At 34.6% G+C, this 26,018-nt stretch overlaps 1 protein-coding gene across 2 annotated transcripts; it reads right to left on the bottom strand.

The window, feature by feature from the left end:
* Nucleotides 1-340: 340 nt before the first annotated feature.
* On the bottom strand, nt 341-26,018 carry LOC129281368 (broad substrate specificity ATP-binding cassette transporter ABCG2-like). 2 transcript variants are annotated; one of them, XM_064113147.1, is made up of 19 exons: nt 25,905-26,018; nt 24,675-24,867; nt 21,393-21,452; nt 20,845-20,959; nt 20,322-20,474; nt 19,488-19,645; nt 15,315-15,466; nt 12,204-12,284; nt 10,855-11,027; nt 10,280-10,345; nt 9,440-9,525; nt 8,281-8,370; nt 7,777-7,901; nt 6,590-6,744; nt 5,764-5,853; nt 4,925-4,989; nt 1,796-2,881; nt 1,476-1,699; nt 341-1,415 (listed from the first exon to the last, which is right to left on the bottom strand). In XM_064113147.1, exons 2-17 carry the CDS (start codon nt 24,845-24,847, stop codon nt 2,734-2,736), a joined length of 1,890 nt encoding a protein of 629 aa, XP_063969217.1. In that variant the 5' UTR covers nt 24,848-24,867; nt 25,905-26,018; the 3' UTR covers nt 341-1,415; nt 1,476-1,699; nt 1,796-2,733. The 2 variants fall into 2 exon arrangements, with proteins under 2 accessions (XP_063969217.1, XP_063969218.1); XM_064113148.1 differs by having other exon boundaries at nt 24,675-24,900; nt 25,905-26,006.

Genomic DNA, 26,018 nt, shown 5'->3' with positions numbered 1-26,018 from the left:
GATAAAGTATCTCGCCAAGTCGTCAAGTCGATGGCACTTAATAATTTAAAGGCTCCATACTATTTCTCTCTCACTACCACACCACCTTTCTCCAAACAATGTTTCCACCGCACCCTTTCTTCACCACTACCCCTCTCTCTCTGTCTTCTCTCTCTCTCTCACTACCCCATCCACTTTCTCCAATCAATGTCACCACCCCACCCTTTCTTAACCCCTCCCCCTTCTTTTTTCCCTTTATCTCCCCTTCACGCGCCCTGTCAATCTTACCTCTTCTACTACCCCTTCCATTTCCTCTTTCTCAAATATTGAACCATATCACAGCTATCAAGCTCATTTTAAAAAAATGCACAGTATATTATAATCTTATTCATATTATTACCTAAATCAGGGGCAAGATTGTTCATTTGATATTTTTCAGAATTACTGAAAAGCAGTTAAATGTCTATTTATTTTATGAAATTCATACTTACCATTCACATTTTATACAAATCATGCTAATATTATGAATAGCTTCTTACAAAGACCTAAAGTTCGTTGAATAATCTTAATCAGATAAATACATTTTCATTAGAAAAATACACTAATAACTTTAGCTGCACTGAGCTGTGTCACTTAATAGAGAAGTTCAACCAAAGTTTTTTTTTAATAATTATAACAAAACAGAAAAATAAAGCATTCATTAAGGTAAGGATATAACCCAAGAATGTTTACGAATGATAAGTTTTTATTTTGTGAAGTTACACGCAAGAAGCGACCCCACTGTTACGTAATATAAATTCCATATATCACCATTGTGATGTTTGAGAAATATGTGTTCTTATAGAGTGAATGAAGTTATGCTTCATAATACACTTAATGTCCATCAATGGTATTTGATTTTCTGAGTAAAATGACATTAAATTTACATCACGTGATATGTATGGGGGCTCTTTGCATGTAACGTCACAAGATTACACATTAAAACCACCACAACTCTGTTGTACTTTGATGGATTTTCGCCAAATCTTTATTAGTATGTTTCTCTTGTTTTTCTTATTTTTACAATAAACTTGATCGACATAAAGGTGAACTTTATCTCTAAGGAGGAATCTAATCTTGATCATAAAAATGGTGAAAGTTTGAAAAAAAAAATCGGAGAAGCAATAAGAAAGCAATCGCTGTTTAAAAATTGAGATCCCTATTCAAATTGGCAACTGGGTAAGTAAATAATGCCTAATGGTAGCCCATAGGCCATGTAGTTAATTATCAGGGATTTGTGGTTTTCTCCTATTGCCATAGGGCAGTAATAAAAATATAACCAAAGTAGTATATTGTTTTATGCCCTCATGAAAGAAAAATACAATTTGAAGTAAAACTTTTAAAGAAAAAAAATGCATTTTCGCCACTTATGCATTGGAGTAAATGGAAGAGTAGTCCTTGACCATAGAGATATATCTGATATATATATATATATCTGATTTCTCTATGTCCTTGACTTACATCACTTTGACATCACCAATGCTGCCAATTTGAAGTCTCCATGGGTAAAGTGATAACCATTTTTTACAATTTTGTCCGATATTGTTAAAACTTTCACCCATGTGACATTATCTACTCGTCTTATTTTTCTTATTCCTCTTAAAACAACTTTTTATTTGGGTAGGATACCACTTTAAATAACATACAGTTATCTATGTAGATGAGATCCTCTACATATCCACTCTCGTTTTAAGCGGTTACCATGGTTACTGCATTATGATACTCAATTTAATTCTGACTCCTTTTTTACAAGCAAAGTTATTAGAAGAAAAATCACAATATGATGTATGATCTAGCTGATCATACATTTATAAAACTAAGCTCAGTTTCTTCAAACTTCTAGTATGTACAACAAATATATATCTTCAACTTGCAGCCAATTATGTTAAGCATTAATCAAGACGAGAAAATTAAAGTATATAGTAAATTTTGATAAGGAGCATTGAGCCTTTGAATATTTATGCAATCGCATGGAGTCTAAAATATTGCTGGATTATTCTATCCGATTTGATATTTCCTCCTTGATTTATTACGGTTATTTCTTTCATGTATTTCAGAAGAAGTTTATGCGTGTATATGAACAAATCGTTTTTTTTTTTACTTCAATCAATACGAGCATATGATGATAAAATATCATAATGAGAATAATCTCTGCTCTTCCGCCATTTCCTTTAATTCATCATTATTTGTCAATATATAACTTCAACAAATTCAGAAGGGGGAGGGGTATGGATCGGGTCGTTCCAAACCTTCTATTCTAGATTGTAGAAAATGAGTCATTTACTAGTAGTAATTCAATATTTTGATCTATATTATGGCGAACCTGCTTTTGGGATGGTATCGCTCGTCCGCTATAGGCTCCCTAGTCCTTAGCATACATGAAACATCAAGAAGTTTCAAATGAGGGTGGGGCCTCCCTTTGCCCACCCCTCCCCCATTAAAGAAAATCCTGGGGCCGCCACTGACTAGTCTGCAAGCACAGACTCATTTTGTCACTTAGACCAAACCTTGTTTAGAGTATAGACTCGACTTTAAACTCTGTGTAACACAATACATAGAATATCTAGTCTTACTTCTTCAGACTCTACACTTTGCAGTATGCAAAAATGCAAAATTAAAGGGTCTTTGCCTGCAGTCTAGCTATTGACACCGATTAATTTGTAGTCTTAATTTCTTTTGAAGTCATATATTTTGGTTTGAAAATTGACTATGAATTTATTTGAGCTTGGGCATCCTTCGAAGCTGGATGTACGCCAGTGCCATGAAGCCCATTCCCATTAATATCAAAGCCATGATGTTCTGCCATAGACCCCACGTGGTGTAGTTGATTCCTTGATCTTCCAAGTACAAATAACCCGGAGTGCTGGGAAATTGAAAAAATAATGATATAAGAATTATAGTAAATGAGAAACAACTGAGGGCCAATGCATGTACCATTATTATTCTTCCTACTATATGATATGATGGAAAGAGTTGTGGTAGTAGAAGTAGTAGTAGTAGTAGTAGTGGTAGTAGTAGTGATAGCAGCAGCAACAGCAGCTGTTGTAACAACTGAATTAGTAGAAGTGATGATGATGACGGCTGTGATGGTGATGATGATGTCCGTGATGACGACGACGATGATGATGATGATGATGGTGGTGATGATGATAATAATGATGATGATGATGGTGATGATGATGATGGTGATGACGATGATGATGATATTGATGATGATGATGATATTGATGATAATAATGATGATGATGATGGTGATGATGATGATGGTGATGACGATGATGATGATATTGATGATGATGAGATGATGATGATGATTATGATGATGACGACGACGACGACGACGATGATGATGATGATGATGATGAGAATGGTGGTAATCACGAGGAACATCCTAATGATGAAGGTGGTGGTGGTGGTGATCTTGTTTTTTTTTTCTTAAATCAGGTTTTATTCTTTATTAAACTGAAAGTTTCCTCTCAAGAAAACAATGAAAATCATGGAACAAATAAAAATGCAATCATATCAATCTCAAAGAAAAATAGATCAAAGTCCAAAACAAACTCATCGTTTGAAATAGCCAATGTAACAGTAATGCAGAATGATAAAGATAATTACATAGTTTGTAGATTTGCATTATTGTTGCTGAACGAAAAGTGACTCTTAATCCCTCCAAACCAGCTCCCCATCACCCCCCCCCCTTAACAACCCACCATATCCCTAACTATCCCTCACATGTAAAAGACCGAATCTGGGTTCCCATTGTTGATCTGAGTTTACCATTTATAAAATCGAGTCCCCCTCATTGCTGCCAATTTCCTTTTTATTTGGGGGATCCCCTTAATACTACTTTTTATTTCATTCAATGAAGGTGTTTTTTGTGTTCTTTCTCTTTTTGTGTTCATAAATGAGATATCTAACGAGAAACAGATCACGATTCATTACTTGATGTTTAACTTTATTTCTCTTCTCTCCTTCCCTAAAAGAATTTCCTGCCAATTATAGTTATTTCATTTCAATTTTGCGCACTTCCAACACTAATTTTGAAAATCCACAAATGTTGAATAAATGTTCATACGTTTCATTTCCTTTTTCGCAAAATGGGCATTAATTGGTCGAAATAAGGCCAATACGTGTATATGATATTGTGTAAAATTTCAACTGAAATTAAAAATTCGACTATTCAGTGTGCATTATCTACGTCATTATTTTTAATCGAGTACTATATTAATCGATTAAAAATGAGACTAAAATTATGCGTCAAACATTTTGTAGATGAGTTAGAATGTGTAAGCACATAACAAAATAGTGCAATTTTTAATTGATAATTTATTTTTGTTATATTACTAAAGAATCTGACTAAAACAATACTTGGGTTTAATAATTTTTTAATCAAATTACATATATTAACTTTTAAAATTGAATACTATACATTTAGATTTTGATGAAGTTTCGTGTGTGTAAGTATCACGATATAAAATGATATTTCTTATGAACGAGGCGTGGACTTACAAGCTAACTTTATTCTTTTATTTTTGGTTAAATCTGAGTCCAATGTTTTGTCAACTGCTTGATTTTTTCGGAGAGGACACTTTTGGCAAGAATCGACGGCTACGATGATGAAAATGATGATGGTGATGTAATCTACAGGCATAGACCCTTTTTTTTGCAATTTTTCATAGTGCATAATGCAGAGTCTGAAGTAATGAGACTAGATTCACTATGTACTGCGGTTGGCTCTTATTTGACAGAGAGAGAGACTTTGGAGTCTAGCCTTCCCTCTAGAAATGGTTTTCGTTAAAATTAGTGTCAAATATGGGTCTGTGCTTTCAGACTAATGGTGATGAAGATGGTGAAAACTGTAATATTCAAATAGAATCACCGAATAAACCCTTTTTCGGATACTCACCAAACTGTTATATTACGTACTGTATCACAAAATGTCAAATCGGTCATCTCATTAATCAGTAGTGCCTGAGGTAAACAGAGAAATAGATGTGTTTATTATAATTCCAGTACAAATTATGCCATGAGATAAGATCCATAAAAAAGAGATATACATCCAATAATATCGAGCTTCATAAAACACCGAGTTTAAATCAATGAACAAAAAAGAAAGTTTTTTTACCCCCCCCCAAAAAAAAAAAAATCCAATATCTCCCTCTGTCTTTCTGTTTGTCACCGCTCACCCCTTTTCTTCATGATTTGTGTACCTCCTTGAAATGGTTTAAATGCGACGATTCCATTTAATTTATCATAAACCCCTCAAAAAAGTTTGGAAATCTGAGTTTGGCCATTAATTTCTCCCAACTCCCAATGTTACACAATGCATATTTGACATCATTCAAAAGATCATTCAATTCTCTTTAAAATGATACCATGCTGGTTATGATCATGTCATCACGAAAAGAGCAGGATTAAAGAGTGTTGGATAAGGTCTGAATTGAAAAGCTGCAAAACGAGCAAAAACAGTTTGGAAATCTGAGTTTGGCCATTTATTTCTCCCAACTCCCAATTTTACACAATGTATATTAGATATCATTAAAAAAAAACATGTTTTTCTCTTTAAAATGATACCATGCTTGTTATGATTATGCCATTACGAAAATTGCAGGATTCAAAAGTGTTGGATGAGGTCTGAATTGAAAAGCTTTGAGGAGTTTATTTCACTATTACTTGCAAACCATCACTTGATAGTCTATGACGATAATGAAGTCATTATAAATTCACGGGGCACTTCTCACTTACGTTGATCCCATATCTGAAGATACTTAAGTACTGAATCCATTGAAGCCAGACCGGAAGCGATGCGATGTTTACGAACAAACCACCAAATAACTATAGATTGAAGGAAAAAATAAATCAATGAAAACGTTTGCTCATCCAAGTGACTATGAAACTAAACAATTTTGTCCCTCTTTTCAATGACTCGATTTTCCAAGTCAAAGATAGCCTAAATATCCCAAAGTCAATATTAAATATCTTATTGTATAAAAAGAGAGAATGCTTCCTAATTTGAAATTAAATTGTCGTTCTTGCTTTTCATATTGTTGTTCCTCTTAGGAAACTTAAACAAAACAAGATATCACGTGTTACATGCGAAACAGTGACATCCTGTTACCAATAATAAAATGATGTAATAAACATTTACATCATTGTAAATAGGATATGATGTAACTATTGCGGCTTTCAGATCTTTATCACAATATGCCTACTGCAATTGCAATTTTTTATGGCCAAATGTCGTATAATCTATACATCTCTACCTACCTACCTACCTATCTATCTATCTATCTATCTATCTGAGTGTGTTCTCTCTTTTTATTCACTTATGACGTAAATTTGATTAGCAACTGTAACATTTTTACATATCCAATGTATTTGACATTATATTTAATTATTTATTCGATTATAATTATGTAACCATGCATGCATGGTATTTCTCCTCAATATGAAAACTGCTTTACAGCTGCTTTACAAGAGGGTCTTGAACAACGAAAACACAATTAAAGTACAATATTCGGATTTTCTTTCCTCTAGAATTATGGAGAAGCAGGATGAAATGTGTTCTTACCATCATGAGGACAAAGCACATGGCAAGCAAGAGGGTTGCGATGCTGACAATATCTGCAGATGAACTGATAGCAACAGATAAAGAACTAGATGCAAAGGATATCGATAGGAGGCTGAGTAAATAGAAGAAATACTTGCCGACATCCACTTGAAGTCCTGCAACCAGAATAGAAAAATATATTAAACAAATTAATAATTTAGTTTAATAATATTCATCAAATAAACATATTAAGTGAATAAATGAATCAAATGAATAAATTAAATAGATAAATTAGATAAATCAATTGAATGAATAAAAAATAAATTACATAAATCAATTGAATAGATGAATGAAATTAATAAATCAAATAAATGAATTTAATAAATAAATTGATTAAATAAATCAAATGTATTGATTGAATGGAAGAATGAAAAAGATAAATTAGATAATTAAATCAAATGAATTAAACTACATCAATTGAAATATATAAAATAAGAATAATGAATTAAATGAACTATAACGATTAGTTGAAACAAATGAATTAAACTAAACCAATACGAAAGAAATTTAAAAATAGATAAATAAAAAAATGAAGAAATAAAAATATAAAAACAATTATATGAAATATTAAAGGAATAAAAATGAAAAAAGAAAGATAGAAAGAGAGAGAGAAAAAAAGATATCAATATATCTATATCTATCTATTTATATGTATTTATATTTATTTACCTGTACTTTCGTTTTTATATTTAATACATTTTCTTTACTTCACATTAGCAATCGATATACATGTGTCTATTAATTGAGTAATCTATCTATTGCATTTATTTACATATTCATTTATCTATTCATTTATTCATTAATTCATTCATTTATTTGTTTATTTATTTATTGGTTCTTTCATTTATATATTTATCTCCTAATTAAGTAATTCATTCATTTATATGTTCATTCATTCATTCTTTATTCAATCATTCATAATGCAAGGTTTATTCCTCTCGATCCTTGATTGCATATATTACATAGACCAGGGGCCGTTTCATAAAGCTGTTCGTAAGTTAAGAGCGACTTTAAGAACGACTGGTGATCCTTTCTTACGCGCTAAACCGTCGCCAATGAATGAATATACCATTTACCACAAGAAAGGATCACCAGTCATTCTTAAAGTCGCTCTTAATTATGAAACACCCACCAGCCCTCATTCTTACCTATCATGAAGTATGTAATAACTGAGTAGAACAGAGATGGTATGAGACGTAAAACGATGTAATCAACAAAACACTTGGCGAAGAAGTACACCGACACTCGATAAAAACCACTCGCCGTTTCATGTCTGTGACGTCATAAAAGAAAAACAAAGGCGAAAGTAATCAGCAATGTGAGACTGTTAGCTTGAAATTCATCCTCATGAAAATATCCTGAAATAAATCTCATTTTAAAGTAATATTTTTACGTCATATTTTACCCAATTGATATTAAGCTGTAAATTTTGATGAATTCAATAACGCTTTATTTTTCATGCACTAATTTTTTTATATTTGGGTATATAGTATTTCAATTTCCATAGCCTTAATTCATATACATATGTTGCGTTTTTCACTATCATAATTGTTTTTGTTATAAGAATAGAGTATTACATCCATATTCTGCATTTTTTTCACTTTATCATTTTAAAATGAACGAAAAAGTAAGAAAAGGACAAAACAACTCACATGAACATCACTCTCTCGTGAATGAAGACCTCAATGGAATTGATATTAGAAAACACCATGTTCATACAGATGAAGAATGTAGCTCCAGCTCTAAGTTTGCAAGAAGAGAGAAAGACAATAACAGGATATTTGAACATGACCTTGAAATGATCATGAATAAAAAGTGACAGAAGCTTTCAATCGAATGATGAAACAATGAATCCATATTATATTTTACAGGAAATAATATATAGACCCAAAAGTGGTATACAGTTAATAAATGTTGGAGCCATATACTGTACATTTACATCGATGTAATACTATAATAATCACACATTGATATTGGCTTAGCATAATAATTAACGGTATAAGAGCTAGGAACAACTATTGATAATGATCCAATAAGAGAACGATGGCAAAGTTAGAGAGAACGATAGGAGAAGAGAGATAGAGAGAGAGGATATTGGATGAGGAAACACTGTAAAAAATGAAGTGCTAATTTAGCACTTACAGTGCTTGTGTAGTGACTGCACTACGAGTGCTGATTTTCTAGTTTAAATTTGAACTAGAAAATCAGCACTCGTAGTGCAGTCACTATACAAGCACTCAAAGTGCTAAATTAGCACTTCATTTTTACAGTGAACAGAGAAAACGAGTAGAGAGGGGGAGAAAACTGAGAGGAGAGAGAAAAGAGAAAGAGGGGTAAGAGAACAGGGGTCCGTTGCAGAAAGAGTTGTGTTTAAACGCAAGTCAAAAATTCAATCGCAAGTCCCAAATGCGCGCTGTTGATTGGTTGAAAATCAAGTTGCGCATGATTTTTAGAGTTGAGATTGATTGCAACTCTTTCTGCAACGGGACCCAGGAGAGGAGGAGATAGACATAACAGAGAGAGAGGGGAAAGAGGGAAGAGAGAATAAGAGAGAGGACAAGAGGGGGAGAGGGGAGAGGACGCGAGAAAATGGGAGAGGAGAAGAGAAAGGAGGAGCGAATGCTAAAAGTGGAATTTGAATGTTTCCCACTCCAAATAATAAATGTTGACATGTTTTATGAAATCGCTAATTGCGATTGGAATATGGTTGCTATTGTTGTTGTTTTTGTAGCGTATATGTTGTTCTAAATAATGCTATTATCCTTTTTTAATAATCGACACATTGTTTTGATTTGAACTGAGAATCGATACCTGTTTTGAACACCCGCCGAAGTTGTGAGGTCCATGTCGAAATACAGAAGTCCAACGAGAAGAGACATGACAATCAGTACGACGTACTGCAATAAAACAGATGGTATGACATTACTTGAGATAAAGTAAGAGGAAGAGGGGGTGGGCATGGGGGTGGAGTGGAGAGGGCAGATACAGACAGGATAGACTGACAGGGACAGCTATAGGGAGCTCTAGGAGATGAGGAAAAGAACGAAAAGGAAACAAACAAAAAAGGTGAAATATGATATGACCTATAATGTCAAACTCTATCACATACATGAAAAAATAGACTTTTAGTCCAAAGAGGTATAGGGCCTAAACATTTTCGCTCACTCGCGATTTTTATTTTTACCCCTTTACGTCTTCTTGCGCCCTTTCATTTTCTTGCTAATTACGCCACTGGAGTCGGTGCAATCAATTATCTGTTTATGAAGTTTGAAGTCTTGTGGAATCTAGCAGAATGATTTCAAATGTTTTCAAGCAACTATGTTGGGTTTTATGTATCTTTATTGTGTATCTACACTGTTAAAAAACCCTGATTTTACAGAAAAAAAGAAGATTTTGCAGAAAGCAATAACAGAATCATTCTGTAAATTCATAAAACAGGTCTGTTAGGGAAAAGGGTGTTTTATTAAAGGAAATTTGTATGGTTCCATACACCAAATACCAATTTCCTGTAAGATTACGCAATCTGGTAAGATTACAGGTGTTCTCGAGACTCTGCTGCAGGAACTTCTCTTATTTTAAGGATAAATTTTCTAACAGTGTAGGATATTACGTGAAATATGAAAAATACAATAATTTATCATGATCACTCACGGATACGGCCATAATCACTGGGTTACGCAAAGTGGACAAGTATGTCCTCTGTGTCACAAGTTGAAGCTGAAATACAAGAGTTGAAGAGCAGTATCATTAATAGGGTCATTATGGGTTAATTCAGAAAGGTACAAGTGTGATACTTTTGCTGAAATCCCTTGTTCAATCATCTTCTTATTCTTCCCCAAATTTTGTAGGCCTGATATAGATCCCCTCAGCTGACGAATAGGACCACCCCATCCCCAAAACCCATTAAAAGTAGCAAAGTAAAACAAATGAACAACTACATTAATTTCGTGGTAAGCATTTAATCATCGTATATTCACCATTACCTTTATGGACGGCAGAGCAGATCGAGGATCATCCTATGTTCGTGGGGGGGGGGGGATAATTGACATCTATTGTTACATCCCCCCCAAAAAATACAAATGATAATCATTCGCTCCGCCGCCCATGATTGCCTTGAACTTTGAATTGCATTCAATTTACACTCAGAGTTTTTAGGTTCTTATTTAGAAGACTTATTTTCACTACCCCCCCCCCCCCCCACTGCCACTATTTTACCACTCTCATACCTGAGTCCAGAATGAAGTAGGGTACTCTATCCCCGCGTTCAAAGACTCTTTCTTGGTCTTCTCTGAACCGAGTATCTTGGTTGTGTCGTCGTTCATGCTCGCATGAAGGTTCGATTCTTCAAAGATCTCGGCAAGGTTGCCTCTCTCTGACGACATTTTTGCCACGCTGGTTCCTATACGCATTTTAAAATTCGATTAATTTCTCGAAGGTAATTATTGTGATTGGGCTGTTTTTAATCGATAAATCAGATTTCGTTTCATTGTTTGGGATATCACATTAGTTATGTAATAATGATCATAATAACGATTTTGCTGACCGGTGATTGATTGCAATCATTAAGTGCCGAGTACTTTCTCCATCTATGATATGACATAAAAACTAAATTGCCACCTAGAAGTTTTAAAGTCCTTACATACAAATCAAGCGAAAACATTTTTTTTTTACTTCTCATTGGCTGTACCCCTATTGGACTTGCACACAGCCTAGTAAAACTTGCTAAATTCAGTGAAGTTAACAATGGCTTTTGTTCAAAATGCATTCATGGATGCAATTAAGCACCCCTGGATATACTTGACCGGGCTAACCAGAGTAAGTGATCAATCAATGGTCAATGGGGGTTTCAATAATGTACCCCCTATATAGGAGGCTTTCTTTTCAAGCCAGATAGGGCATGATTTTGGCGGGAAAATGGCAGAAGCAATCGAAGTATTGAGGAAGCAGGATGTCTCGCCAGTGTCTCGTTAAGTCTCAAGTGAGTTAATGGTTATTGCTATTTCATTATATTACTGCATGGTCATGTGTTACTCTTGCACAATAATTATTGATGCCCATGAAATTTTTGTCAAAATTTCATTTAAGACAATGACATATTCTTTGCCTTTGAAGTTCTAATTTTACAAATAAAATTTTCCACATTGCATTATCTAATATTGATCGGTATTAGCATGTATTTGGATTTATTACGGCATTCTAGCAAACACTTCGCAGACGCTTTCTATAACGCAGATAATCTTTTGTCAAAAGCCCTTCATAACAAAGCAGCCTTTGTCGAAAATCGGTGACTCAAAACAGCAGTGTCGTCCTGGATTCTTGTCAAACGACATATCTGCAGTTATTTGTCCGGACCGAATCTTAAGACGATGTGCTGTACCGGTCCACTAACTTTCGACAATGACCTTTAATCTGCCCCTTATGATTTGACGGGCATTTTCAATAAATTCTGAACGTTGCAGAAAGCGTCTGCAAAGTGGATGCTATTTCCGTCTTCCAACAGACAAAGAAACAACAAATATACTGTTTGAAATTATTAAGAAATAATTGGAAAATTGTTATGAAGTTAGTCACGTACCTTCTTCATCTTTAGACGTTTCTCCGTTAATCACATCCAGGAAAAAGTCAGGCGGATTGTTGTGAGACTCGCACTCATAACCTGAATAACGGAGAAATTGGTAAAAGTATGCCTTATCATTTTCACTAGTAGATACAAGGAACACAGAAGGGAATAGGGATGCCGTCAAGAAAGATGAGGGGAGAAGAAGGGGGATTGAGGAGGGCGAGGAGGAGAATTAAGAGGAAACGGAGGAGAGAAGGAAGAGGAAAAGAAGATGAAAACTAAGAAGGGGAGGAGAAAGAGGGGACAGGGAGGAAAATGAAGAGGAAAAGGAAAAAGAGGAGGAGGAAGAGGAGTAGGGGTAGAAGGAGAGGAGGAGAGGGATTGAAGGAACGTGGATGGGGACAGAGAGATAGAGGAAGAGAGAAGGGGATTTATCAAGGCATTGGACAGGGGAGCAATGTTATAGATGTCTTGAGATTTTTGCTTTGATGAGTGGAGACATCTTTGAACACTCAGACACTCCCCCTCCATCTCCTCCCCCCCCCCCCCCGCCTCCCGCCTCGATTCCTTGACTTGGCCTCACGTTTTCCAAGCAATGACGATAAAAGAATAATTATTATTTATCGATTCCTAATACTTTGTCTTGTCTTACCTGTCATGTCAATGTCACAATGTTCTGAAATTGTCTATGTCATGTAGGTCACAAATTAATGTTATAATAAAAATTTAAAACTGTTCATCAAATTCATATTTTTTTTTCATTACATGATCCTATTTTTATTCTGAATTTCTTATGTCCAATTTATAACTTACATGTATATCGATTGGACAGTAATATACAGGCAACATGAAATACAGACAAGATTCTAAAAACCAAAGCCGAGGTCATATTACTCAAGAGTCAGTAATGAAATGACATTTAGTTAAAGGACAAGTCCGCCCTAACAAAAAGTTTAAGCGAATAAAAAGAGAAAAATCCAACAAGCATAACACTGAAAATTTCATCGAAATCGGATGTAAAATAAGAAAGTTATGACATTTTAAAGTTTCGCTTAATTTCACAAAACAGTTATATGCACATCCTGGTCGTAATGCAAATGAGGAGACCGATGACGTCATCCACTCACTATTTCTTTTTTATATGAAATATTCTAATTTTCTTCTCATTGTCAAGTGAAACCACGATAATTCCTCCCTGAACATATGGAATTAGCATTGTTTAATACTATATGGTTCAGTCATGTTGGTCCATATTTTCAAATTTGTAAAAAATGAAATATTGTATAATTCAAACAATAAAAAACAAAAGAAATAGGGAGTGAGGGACATCATCAACTGTCTCATTTGCATGTCACTGAGTTGTGCATGTTACTGTTTTTTGTAAATAAGGGAAACTTTAAAATGTCATAACTTTCTTATTTTACATCCGGTTTTGATGAAATTTTTAGTGTTATGCTAGTTTGATTTTTCTCTTTTTATTCAAATCAACACTTTCCTCTGGTGGACTTGACTTTTAAGAGAATACTTCAAAGTACTGCTCTAAAAAACAGGTAAAAAAGGCTTACATCTGCCTTACTTTATAAAGGTTTTAAACATGATGTTGAATAACTTTTATCCATTTAATTGGAATAAATAACTTTCCTTAGCACACCTCGTTATATAACGGACATTACCATAACAAAAATCTACAATGGAAGAATATTTGATAAAACTGGAATAAGTAATATTTTATATATTTGTGTAATTTTGGCAAATTTTTAGTCATATTCAAATCTTTCAAAGGTTAGTTTTAGGAAGAACATGGAAGCAAAAAATTACTTTCACGCTAAAGTAGTATTAAAAAATTGTTTCCATCACATAGTCAAACATATTGTAAATGTCTGGCATAAGTTAAACATAGATTTACATGGTTCTGTGTTTCATATATTACAGGAAAGAAGTAATCATTAAATAGATTGGTCATATTTCTAGAAGGATTAATAGTTAGTACATATATGAAAATCAAATTTGATTTCCAAGTCGTTTGCCATCTAGAATGAATGATTGATTGATTATAAAGTCATCTTACAAACTAAAATTGATTCCAGAATAACCAATATTCTTCATTGCAATCTACAGTCCAATATTTTCCATGCATACTGGTTCTGAGCAGCGTGGATAGTCTTCGTTTGAAGACCCTGTCTGCCTGGTGTTATACTTGTCTTCAGGTTACATATGATACTCAAATAAATACACATTCTACTAAACATCTGGGCCCCGTCTTACAAAGAGTTACGATTGATCCGATCAATCGCAACTATGGACGGCCAGCAACGTCAACGTCTATTATGCATGTTTGTTCAAAATATTTTCTAGCTATGATGTATATTCATGCATTCATTGTTTTCTTGAAAATTCACTGTGCTTCTCTTTGCATACAAAGGACATGGTGCAAATTTTTGTAGAAAAAATTATGACATTGATGGATTTCCATAGAGTTATGATTGATCGGATCAATCGTAACTCTTTGTAAGATGGGGCCCAGATATGAGTCGACACACAATAATCATGAATACATCAGATCACATGTGAACGAATAAGATTGTTTCATAAAATATACATGAAATCTTCTACGAACCAATAAGACTGCTTCATATTAAATGAGAAGAGATACAAACCAATAAGATTGCTTCATATACTGCATATATTGACGTCAGATGGAATACTATTACATTACACATTGTAAGGTTTCTTGCTTAATGACATTGAAGATGCTAGTGCTAAAAAGGTATTTGTTATTATTATCAAGGCACAAGTTAATTAGGAAGACATACAATAACATATCAATGCTACAAGTTAATTAGGAAGACATACAATAACATCTCAATGCCAATCAATCACAACTATGAAAAGTCAGCAACGTCAACATCTAAAGCATATGTTTGTTCAAAACATTTTCTACTATATATGATGTATATTCATACATTTATAGTTTTCTTGAAAATTCAGTGTGCTTCTCTTTGTTTTCAAAGGACATTGTGCAAATTTCCTAAAGAAAAAAAAGACATTTATGGATTCCATATACTTGAGGTTGATCGGATCAATCGTAACTCTTGGTAAGACGGGGCCTGGTCTTTACATTCTTACCAATAGAACTGAAGTAAGACAGAGCTTTGTTTGCTGGGCCATGGAACACCGTCTTGCCTGCTGCTACTAGGTGCATCTGATCAAAGAGACGAAAGATTGAGAAACGAGGCTGATGGATGGAGAATATGATGGTACGACCCCGCTTCGATAGCCTTTGGAAAGAAAAGAGGTAAACGTTTAATTTGAAATACGGATATGAGTTATAGTCCAGTCAATATAGAGTTTGACCCACCACTAATTACAACACAAGATATTCCACTGCAATGCTTTCAAGGAAGGTCCCCTAAACAACATACTAAAAGTCCCAAGAAATCCAAGTAGTGGAAATTTATGAAATTTGCATATTATGCAAATTAGCCATAAAAAGTTAGAAAAATTAGGGAAATAGCCCAAAGATTACAAATTGAGTGTCCAAAATAATTTAATTTGAGCGAAAATTCATGATAAATAACTGTATTCAATGTTTTTTGTCAAAAGTGCAAACAAATCTACCTCATTTGCATAATATGCAAATAAGCATCCTTATATGGAAAAATGTCAAGGTATTGTGATTTTTCTCTCATTAACTGCTTGAAAATTTCATTAATGTTGAAATTTACATGCTGCTATCACTAAGGACGTTAAATACATTTGTATTCAGCTTAGTGTCTGTAGTGTAATTTGCATATTATGCAAATAAAAGTATCTAACATGTTATAAATATTCAAGAAAACACACTGGTGATACATCCCTCAAAAATTGCAAGTAGATTATCAATTGAAATTGGAATATGGCAATACCTTACAGCAAGGTTTCCTAAACACCATATTAAAAGTCCTTAAATATACAAGCATATAGGAAAATCACAAAATTTGCATTTTATGCAAATTAGCCATAATAAATTACAAATAAGGAAAATTATCCAAATATTGGAAATTAAGTACAGAAAACAATATGAATTGATCTGATGCCCATGATAAGTTTTACAAATTTATCTATTTTTTGAATAAAAATCGTAAATAAATCTACCTCATTTGCATAATTATGTATGAGCATCCTTATACGGAAAAAATCCAGAAATTTTGATTTTTCTCACAAAAACAGTTATGAAAACATTTCAGTCTGGATCAATATGATGTGATCACTAAGAATGAACAATACATTAATTATCAGCTTAATATCTGAAGTGTAATTTACATATTATGCAAATAAGCATCCGACATGTTATAGATTTTCAAGGAAACACATACGTGATACTTTCCTCTAAAATTCCATGTAGATTATGTGTATTAACCATGATGACCTTCCCTACACTTCTTGCTTGGTTGATATTGACTTTTTTCATGAGCAGTTACCCCACTCATATTGTACAATGATGAGTCCATTCTACATGGATCCCATTGCTTGAATGCTTCATTATTTCCATCCAAGTCTTGCTCTCTTCTTGACTTTGTAGAGACTTTGCGTTTCTTGCGAGTATAGTCTACGCTATCAAGCTCCTGGATTGCCAAGTGATCAGCACAAGATGTCACACCCAGTACAAATAAAAGCCCATTAGCTTCGAATATGTGGTCCTTGTAGCACACCACTTGTCTTGGTACTTGCTTGGATCACAAGATCTCTGGGCATGGTTAATAGGAGTAAAAATGGGCATTTGCCTATACGGGTGACATGAAAGACATTCATAAATCCATGATGAAGGCTTAAAGTGCATTATCTTTCTCAGATGGAATCGTGATTAGACGTTATTGCTGAATCCAGTAGCTGCTTCAGGATGAAGCATCCATTTTCTGTTCTTTCCTCTTTGATAAATCTCCTAAGGATGGCAGCCATCTCCAAATATTATAGCTATAGTTTCTAAGCAAATCGTATGCAAATAATAATATTAATTTCCTGATATGTATGGCAAACAGAAATTCCTCAGTGAGACAATGAACAAACCAGACGGAGGACTAAGCCAGATTATTGCCTTTCCAACAAGTGGACTTATTTGCCTCAACGTGTTACTCATGGGTATACTGTGATGGTATACAGAAGAATGAACCTTTTAGTGATTATGGTACGACTGAGGATGTTCTTCTGGAGAAATGCTGACTTTAATAGTGTCATGCAAATGCATTTTGGACAATCATACAACTCCCTGTACTGAAATCCGACAAGTCGAGCATAGGAGATTGAATGCCAATTAAGAGGACCTTAACAAGAACACACCGTTACCCATGTCTTCTTCCGACACAAGTTGCCTCAATGAGACAAAGGACATAAGTTGTGTCGGAAGATGTCAAGAGTTTTATAGAAAGGCTAGGAAAGCATCAGTAAGGTAAAGCTCAGAATTGCTACAATGCATTAAAGAGGACCACAAGAGGGTTTGTAGACAAGCCTATAATACATCTTTTGTTGACCGGATTGACAATGATCCAGGCTGTAACAATGAGCATGTTGGGAGCCCTTAATATCAATTGCTATGACTACATTGGAATAGCATTATTAAAGGAAGGCAAAGATTTTTATTCTTAGTATTCACCACTGATCATGATGATGATGACGCTGATCTACAAGTCCTCGGACCCATTCCTGGGACCCAGTCCTGACCCATATGGTGTAGCCAGACTACTGAAGAAATTGTTAAAGAAAACAACCTGCTTGAAGCTACTAGGCCAGACGGAATCTCTGCTACACGTCCTAATGAGACTACTCATCAGATCTTACCTGCCATAAGTTTGCTTTTCCTGGCCTCCCTTTATACGGTGAAATTTCAAGAAAGTCTAAGTTGTTTCCATCCATATAAGAAAGGGTTGTCAGCTCTAACAAACTACAAACCAATTCAAATACTGTGCTTTGTTCTTGCAAATCCCATCATCTTGTCAGACTAACAACGCGGCTTAGGAAGAGAAGAACATATTCCAGTATTTTTCCTTGAATATAAATCATATAAGGATAGATTTGAATGCTTACTGATAGCAGCATATTTGAAAAACTGAAATGTTTTCACTTCAGTAAATGTGATAAAAATCAAAATTTGTTGACATTTTCCATATAAGGATACTTATTTGCATATTATGCAAATGAGGCAGATTTGCTAGCTTTTTTAAATAAAGATTTAACTTATGTATTCATCATGAACTTTTGTTCGAATTACTTGCTGTGGACATTTAATTTGTAATCTTTGGATTATTTTCCTTATTTTCTATTTTTTAAATGGCTAATTTGCATAACATGCAAATTAATTTTCGGCATTGGGATGAATTCTCATGCTTAGTGATATAGTAGCATATCAATGTCAACATTAATGAAATGTTTTAAAGCAGTCTATATGAGAAAAATCAATATCTTGACATTTTTTCCATATAAGGATGCTTATTTGCATAATATGCAAATGAGGTAGACTTTTTTGCACTTTTGACTAAAAAACATTGAATTCATTTATTTATCATAAATTTCTATTCACATTAAATTGTTTTGGATATTTGATTTGTAATCTTTGGATTATTTCCCTTCTTTTTCTAATTTTTCATGGCTAATTTGCATAATATGCAAATTTCATAAATTTCCACTGCTTGGATTTCTTGGGACTTTTAGTATGTTGTTTTGGGGACCTTCCTCAAAAGAATTTCAGTGGAATATCTCGTGTTGCAATTAGTGGTGGGTTACCCCCCTATTCTGGCTAGATTGACTGGACTATTACCTGGGTTATGCTTGCAGGGTTTTTCAAATTGAAATCAAACATTTTTCAGTCTTTACCATTTGATGATAAGTTTTGGAGAGCATAGCTGGGCCAGCACTGGTCTGGGGATGTGGAGAGGTTGGGGACGGGGGTATCATGCGAACTAAAGCAGTAGTAGTCAGAGGCAGCGGAACATCAGACTCGTACAAGGAAAGTAGAGGGGCACCCTTTGTCTGCCAAACAATAGGTGCCTCTCCACCTTCAATATTTGAGCCTGACGTTCCGCCGCCTCTGGTAGTAGTAGTAGTAGTCATGGTAGTAGTAGTAGTAGTAGTAGTAGTAGTAGTAATAGTAGTAGTTATTTTAGTAATAACATTAATGATATTATGGTAATAAATACTTTAGCAATCTTTTTTTTTTTAATTCAGATTCGCGGAACTTTTTTTTTTTTTTTTTTTTTTTTTTTTTTTGGGGGGGGGGGGGGGGCAACAGCCCCAAAGCCCCCCTTATCGTAAATTTATTCCACCTACTGTGCAAGTAAATTAAGGACGGAGTTTGCAGTGCTGGCGTCCAAGCCTGTTGTAGGTTCATCTAAGAACAGAACACTTGGCTTGATGATTAGCTCCATTCCAACATTGGTCCGTTTTCTTTCCCCTCCTGATACGCCTCGGATGATTGCATTGCCAATCTAAGATAAAAAATCATCATCAATATCATTATTATCAATAGCAGCAGCCAGGACCAGCTTTAACGTCGATATCGCAATTACATTCAAGATCACTGTCAATCTACATGACTGTATATCATGACTTGTATATATCGACAAGCTCATTCGTAAACACGATCACCATCTTCGTCATTATCATTATCATCATTACACGGGCCGCGGAACCGGGGAACGCCCCCCTCCCCCTCCCTTCGATAAACTTGTACAAAAGTTTAAAAATTATCATCATTGTCACCATCACCACCACCATCAAACCATCAACAATACCGTCACTATCACAACAGTTACCATCACTGCACCACCACCAACATCATCATCACCACTACCACCACCACCACCACTACCAGCATCACCTCTATACCATCATCACCATGACCACTTTCACTAACATATTCTTCATGATACACTCGTCATCACCATCATCGTCACCCCCCACCACCATCATGAATAACCACCATCATAAGCAACGTCATCAACACCACTTCTTAAAGGTCAAGTCCACCTCAGAAACATGTTGATTTCAATCAATAGAGAAAAATCAGAGAAGCATAATTGGATTTTTCTCTTTTTATTCAAATCAACTTTTTGTTGGGATGGACTTGTCCTTTAAATGTACACAATCTAATCATCTCAATACCTTGCTATCTGCTACTCTCGAAAGCCCGAGTTCAAATATGACGTCTTCGACTCTCTCTTGCCTCTCTTTCTTTGAAACGGTTTTCGGTAATCGAAGCGCTGCAGAAAACTCCAGATTCTCGCGGACGCTCAACATGTCCATAATGATATCATCCTAAAATAAAGCATTTTCAAGAAAGTTGATGAAAGAGAGGGAGGGTGAAGGGCAATGAGATAGACATAATCATGCAGACAGACAGACGGGCAGACAGACGGACAGACAGACAGACAGACAGACAGATAGACAGACAGACAGACAGATAGATAGATATATAAATAGATAGACAGACAGAAAGATATATAGATAGATAACTGAAAGTATGAAAATATTTAAGATAAGTTTTATGATGGTGACCATGATAGTTTAGAAATGATCTGATGATGTAAGCCTGTCATAAAATTTCATGTAAAAAATATAACACAGAGATGCATTTTTGGGGAGTGGACTGAAAAAAAAAAATATATATATTTCAAATGTTTTTCACCTGCACAACATATCCCGAGATGCACCTGAAATCGTCTGGTTGTGGGGCGCCGTCTATTAGGACTTTACCAGACAGTCCCCGAGGGTCCTTCCTTGCTGCCAATACATCGAGTAGTCTATCACAAAAACGTAGATTTGAATCCATATGAATATCACTAAATATATTTACATGTTTTAGTCTTACTCGGAAACGGATCATGCTCAGTCTTTCTTTTATTTTCATTCCTTTTTTTCCCTTTCTTCCATATTTTTGGGGTATGTTTTCTATCTCTCAGTCTTTTTTTATTCCTTTCTTTGTTCGTTTCCTTTCTTTCCTTTTGTCCTTAATTTGTTTCATTCCCCTTTTCAGTGCTTTCTCGTTCTTTCCGCCACTTTTTCTTCCTTCGTCCCTTCATTCTGTCTCTCTCTTTCTTTTCTCTATTCCTTTATATATGTGTTTATGACTGACAGACAGGATCGCTATGATTTCAAGAACCGGACTGATCCCTTGTACAATCATGATAATAATTAGGCTATATCCCTATGTGATATTACATTTGGTTTACTTACGATGTTTTACCACTGCCTGTTGGGCCAAGTATAGCATTCATTCCTGGTCGAAATGCACCACTGAAAATAAAAAATGGATTGGTTTATTATTAAAGTCATCATCATCATCATCATCAACTTCTTCTTCTTCTTCATCATCATCATCTTCTTCTTCTTCATCATCATCATAATCATCATCATCTTCTTCTGCGAGAAAGCGAAAGGAGTGAGCAAATATTTTGACTTTCTTAAATAAAAATCAAATTTTGTGATAGATTTTGACATAATATTCAGAAAATCAAATAAATATCATATTTCACCATTCCATTTTTTTTTTGGGGGGGGGGGGTGTACTGCACCACCGGTAGCTAGGGAAAGGTCGTGAACCTTTTTTTTAGTCACTACTCCGTTAAGTTTATTTGTTATTTGATGTTAATGGTTAATACTGATTTTGTTTACATTAATATTCGCGTGTAAGCTTATCTAAGCAGTGGAGCAAGTTTATCAGGCTTTTGTAATTAACATAATATTAAAGATGACCGAACGATTGCAGTTCATCTTTGTTTGAATAGACCATATTATCAGACGGCTCAATGATTTTGATACGTCAATAGTGCTCCTTTTGAACATGTTATATATATATACAATAACCATCACGCTATTATATCATCACGCTATTCTGAAGTAAAGCCCCATTACCCTAAATCTAGCTTAAATATTATATTAGCTTAAGATGTAATGTATCAAAATTGAAATTAAAATATCAAAACTTGTGATATGACTTCATGCACACCCCCAGATATATTATGTTTGTAATGTTAACGATGATGTGTATAATGTTCACACCGGCGAGTTCGACTCGAGGGTAATATCTTACAATGCGCCGCAATTGATTCTATCGATCTTAACTATATGGAAATCCATCAAATGAATGTCATGTTTTTCCTACATGAAATTTGCACAATGTCATTTGTAAACAGAGAGGAGCATACTGAATTGTCAATAAAACGATTAATGTATGAATATACATCATATCTAGCAAAACATATTAAACAAACATGTATATTAAATGTTGACGTTGCTGGCTTTCCATAGTTGTGGTTGATCGGATCAATCACAATTCTTTGTAAGACGGGCCCAGACCGACCAAAGCAGTTTATATTTAAATGTCCCCTTCCCTCCCCCCTCCACCCCCATACGCGCGAACATACACACGCACTCACTCACGCACACAAACATTCTGGAAAACTGTTGCTATGCCGCCGCCCCCCCCCCCCCTACTTGGTATTAGTCCGTGTCCTGTACAACGAGGCTATCAGATGCTTTCTGGCACTCATAAGTGTGCAAAGTTCAACCTGGTTTGATATTTATCACTAACATATATCTTCCGATGACACACAAAATTTGACATTCCGTAATTAATCACGAAACCACAGCAATCAAGAAATATGAACATGAATTCAAATTAAGATATGCTGATGGATTATTGTATGAAAATATAAATCAATTCTTCTAGTTGTTTTTTTAATCTCATGAAAAGTGTTTAGTTCATCATGGTTTAAAAATCATATCTCAGATATTAGGGGATACAACGTTGAATGTAAACAAAGAGGAAAATAATTCAAACTCGGTTTCCAAAACTTTGGACAAGCAAATTAAAAAGAGTGTCTTGTTGACATAATTCCGCGGAATAGAAGGATTGTTACTACACAAATTTCTTTATCTTTCCATAAAAACCTCCGCAAGAAAAAGGTTATCAAGGTCGGAGGGGATGTTGTCTTCCATTTTGGGGCTTTCCATCCGTGCCCCCACACCAGACACAAAGTTTTTTTTTACACATTAATGAGAACGGAAGTCTGCTATATTCCACCGGGAGTGGAGATTATGTACTTTATGTGTAGAACAGTAATGGATCCAGTGACCGGGGTAATAATAATTATATATGTACATACACAACGTATGACGCGCTATATATAAATATAACTATTATTTATCATCATAATATTTGTATCAGTATAGTTAAGTTATTTCCTATGATATAAAAGGAAATAAAAATGGTTGTCATTTGACCCGATGGCTAAATGTTGGTCAACTGCCAATCCATTGATGATGGGCTCGTAATAGTAGTTTGTTTATGCATCGTGTTTGATCATTAAGAACAAATGTATTATTTAACTGAAGTGCAGCAGACAGGGCGGTACATTAATAGAATCCTAAATTGCATACCAAGCGCAATATTGACCTTTGATACAATTCCTACAAAGTAGAACAAGCCAGTATTTGAAAGAATTGTTCTGATAGAGTTTCCAATTGTCATGATTGTCATACCCACTTACGATTAATGTTGAAGGTTATTCACTTTGTACTGCACAGTTTGATTCATATCTATTTGACCAGGCATAAAAACTATACATTGCATGAGGGAGGATATATCCCCAGTATCACTGATAGAAAATGTTGTTCGACATTTAAAGTTTGTTTCTTCTGATTAACCCAAATGGAATTGAGATGATAATAAGAGCATCATCAATTATCATTCCTAGACATTGGTATTTTGATAAATATACTATATAGACTGGTATTATTCTATCATGTAGGTTTGATTGCTGTCAAGAACAAAGACGTGTTACATTGTGGATTAAAAGATATAATATATAATTTACCAATTTGTGTACATGTCCACTCGTAAGCCTAATTTATTTCAGAGTTGAGTTGACTTATAACAATTTTTTAGTATAGTATAACGATATTTTCTGAATACTAAACGCCAGATCATTGATATACACTGGGAACAATGGTGGTCCTAAAACCAAGCCCTGTGGTACCCCAGAAGAACTTAATTTGCTCATCCGTGTCTGTATATCGATCCTTAAACAAAAGTAAGATTTAAACCAAACCAACACACATCATCCTATTATACAGTGATGACAGATGACGTCACTAACGACTAGACCAATAGAAATGGTGATGGTGATGACGGCGACAATGATGATGTATTATGGGGATACTGCTGCCGCTGCTGCTGATGATGATGATGATTATGATGAAAATATATTTTTGATATTGGTCATGATGATGGTGATGATGATAGTAAAATGATAATGATGATGGTGATGATGGTGGTGATGATGATGATAAAGATAATGACAATGATGAAGAAATTGAAGCTGACGATTGTGAAGATAGTGATGATGGTGATGATTGCGATCCTGTTCATGATGGTGACGGCGATTACGACGTATGACAATTATAATCAAAGTGATAATGATGAAACAATAATGGCTAATGACAGTCAGCCCTCACCTGACTTTATCGAGGATGACCTTCTTCGTCATCTTTCTATCTTTCTTTACGTCGACCGTATACGTGATGTCATGAAATGAGACGACTGATCCCAGCACCGATATACTCCTGACCCTCTCAGCTACAGGGCTCATCCTCCTTGGAGTGTCTTTGGAAACATCTTGTCCTGTCATGGTATCTCAATTGCCAGGTTCTGCTCAGCATTTAGGGGATAACGTTGTGGAAACTGGAATGAATTATTCAAAAATACTGTATGCTGTGATAGATACATATTCGTCATGTCTCTTTCATTACTAACATCAGTGGCGTACACAGGGGGGGGGGGGACTTGGGGAGCTTGCCCCCTCCATATTTTCCACGACCAAGAAACAAAGAGAAAAGGAAACAAATGTGAAATATGATATTATTTTCTGAATATTTTGTCGAAATCTATCACAAAATTTGATATTTGTTATACGTTATCATCGGGTTTTTTTATTATAAATTTTGCCTGACACGCCATATCTGGCCCTTCAAATACTTTGGCTCATTACACCACTGATGAACATTACATTCTTATTAAACTAAAATGCAACATGACGGTGTGTACAATATGAAAATAAAGCGCAATAATAATAATAATACCATTGTACATTTATTTATCTATTTGTAGCTTTAATGGTACACAGAGTATCTTGTCGATTAAATACCTGTTTTCCACAACGACCCTGTCTGCAAAACATTTGTTATAATTAATTCAGAAGTATTTACATCATAGATAGCACATACTAAATTACATACGATTTGTTTTTATTAAATTCGTGTTCTGGATTAGAAGATGTCTAAGTTTCTGTATGATCAAAATATCAGTTCAGCTGTAAATCCAGATGTAAACAAACTCGTTGTTATCTTTAATAAAAGTAACAACAATCAGTTATCGCAGTTAATATTTCATAAGATATTCTTCAAAGCAATTTTAGTGCAGTGCTAACGTTAGATGGCAACATTAAAATGAGTTATTATTTGGAATAAAATGTTATGTGGGACCTGTACTATTATATGTCAGCTGAATCGTATATAATTTCAGATACGAGTAGGGTATCTTTAATTTCAGATACGAGTAGGGTATCTTTGTATGATCACACAAAGTTGGGTCGTTTCAAATAAAATACTAATGAAATAACATTTTAATGATAATTCAGGTTGGAATGAATCCTAATCATGTTAATTGAAAATAAATGAGATTCTTACCAGTATAGAACCCTCTGATGTAGATATCTATCTTGGAAAGACGAGTCTTGATTATGGATTAGGTTGAAGAAACTTGTCTAGTACTTCTTCATACATTCGTACAAAGGTCATCAT

This window comes from Lytechinus pictus, chromosome 18 (assembly GCF_037042905.1).
Source record: "Lytechinus pictus isolate F3 Inbred chromosome 18, Lp3.0, whole genome shotgun sequence".
Taxonomy (NCBI): Eukaryota; Metazoa; Echinodermata; class Echinoidea; order Temnopleuroida; family Toxopneustidae; genus Lytechinus; species Lytechinus pictus.
This window is presented reverse-complemented; position numbering and strand designations above follow the sequence as displayed.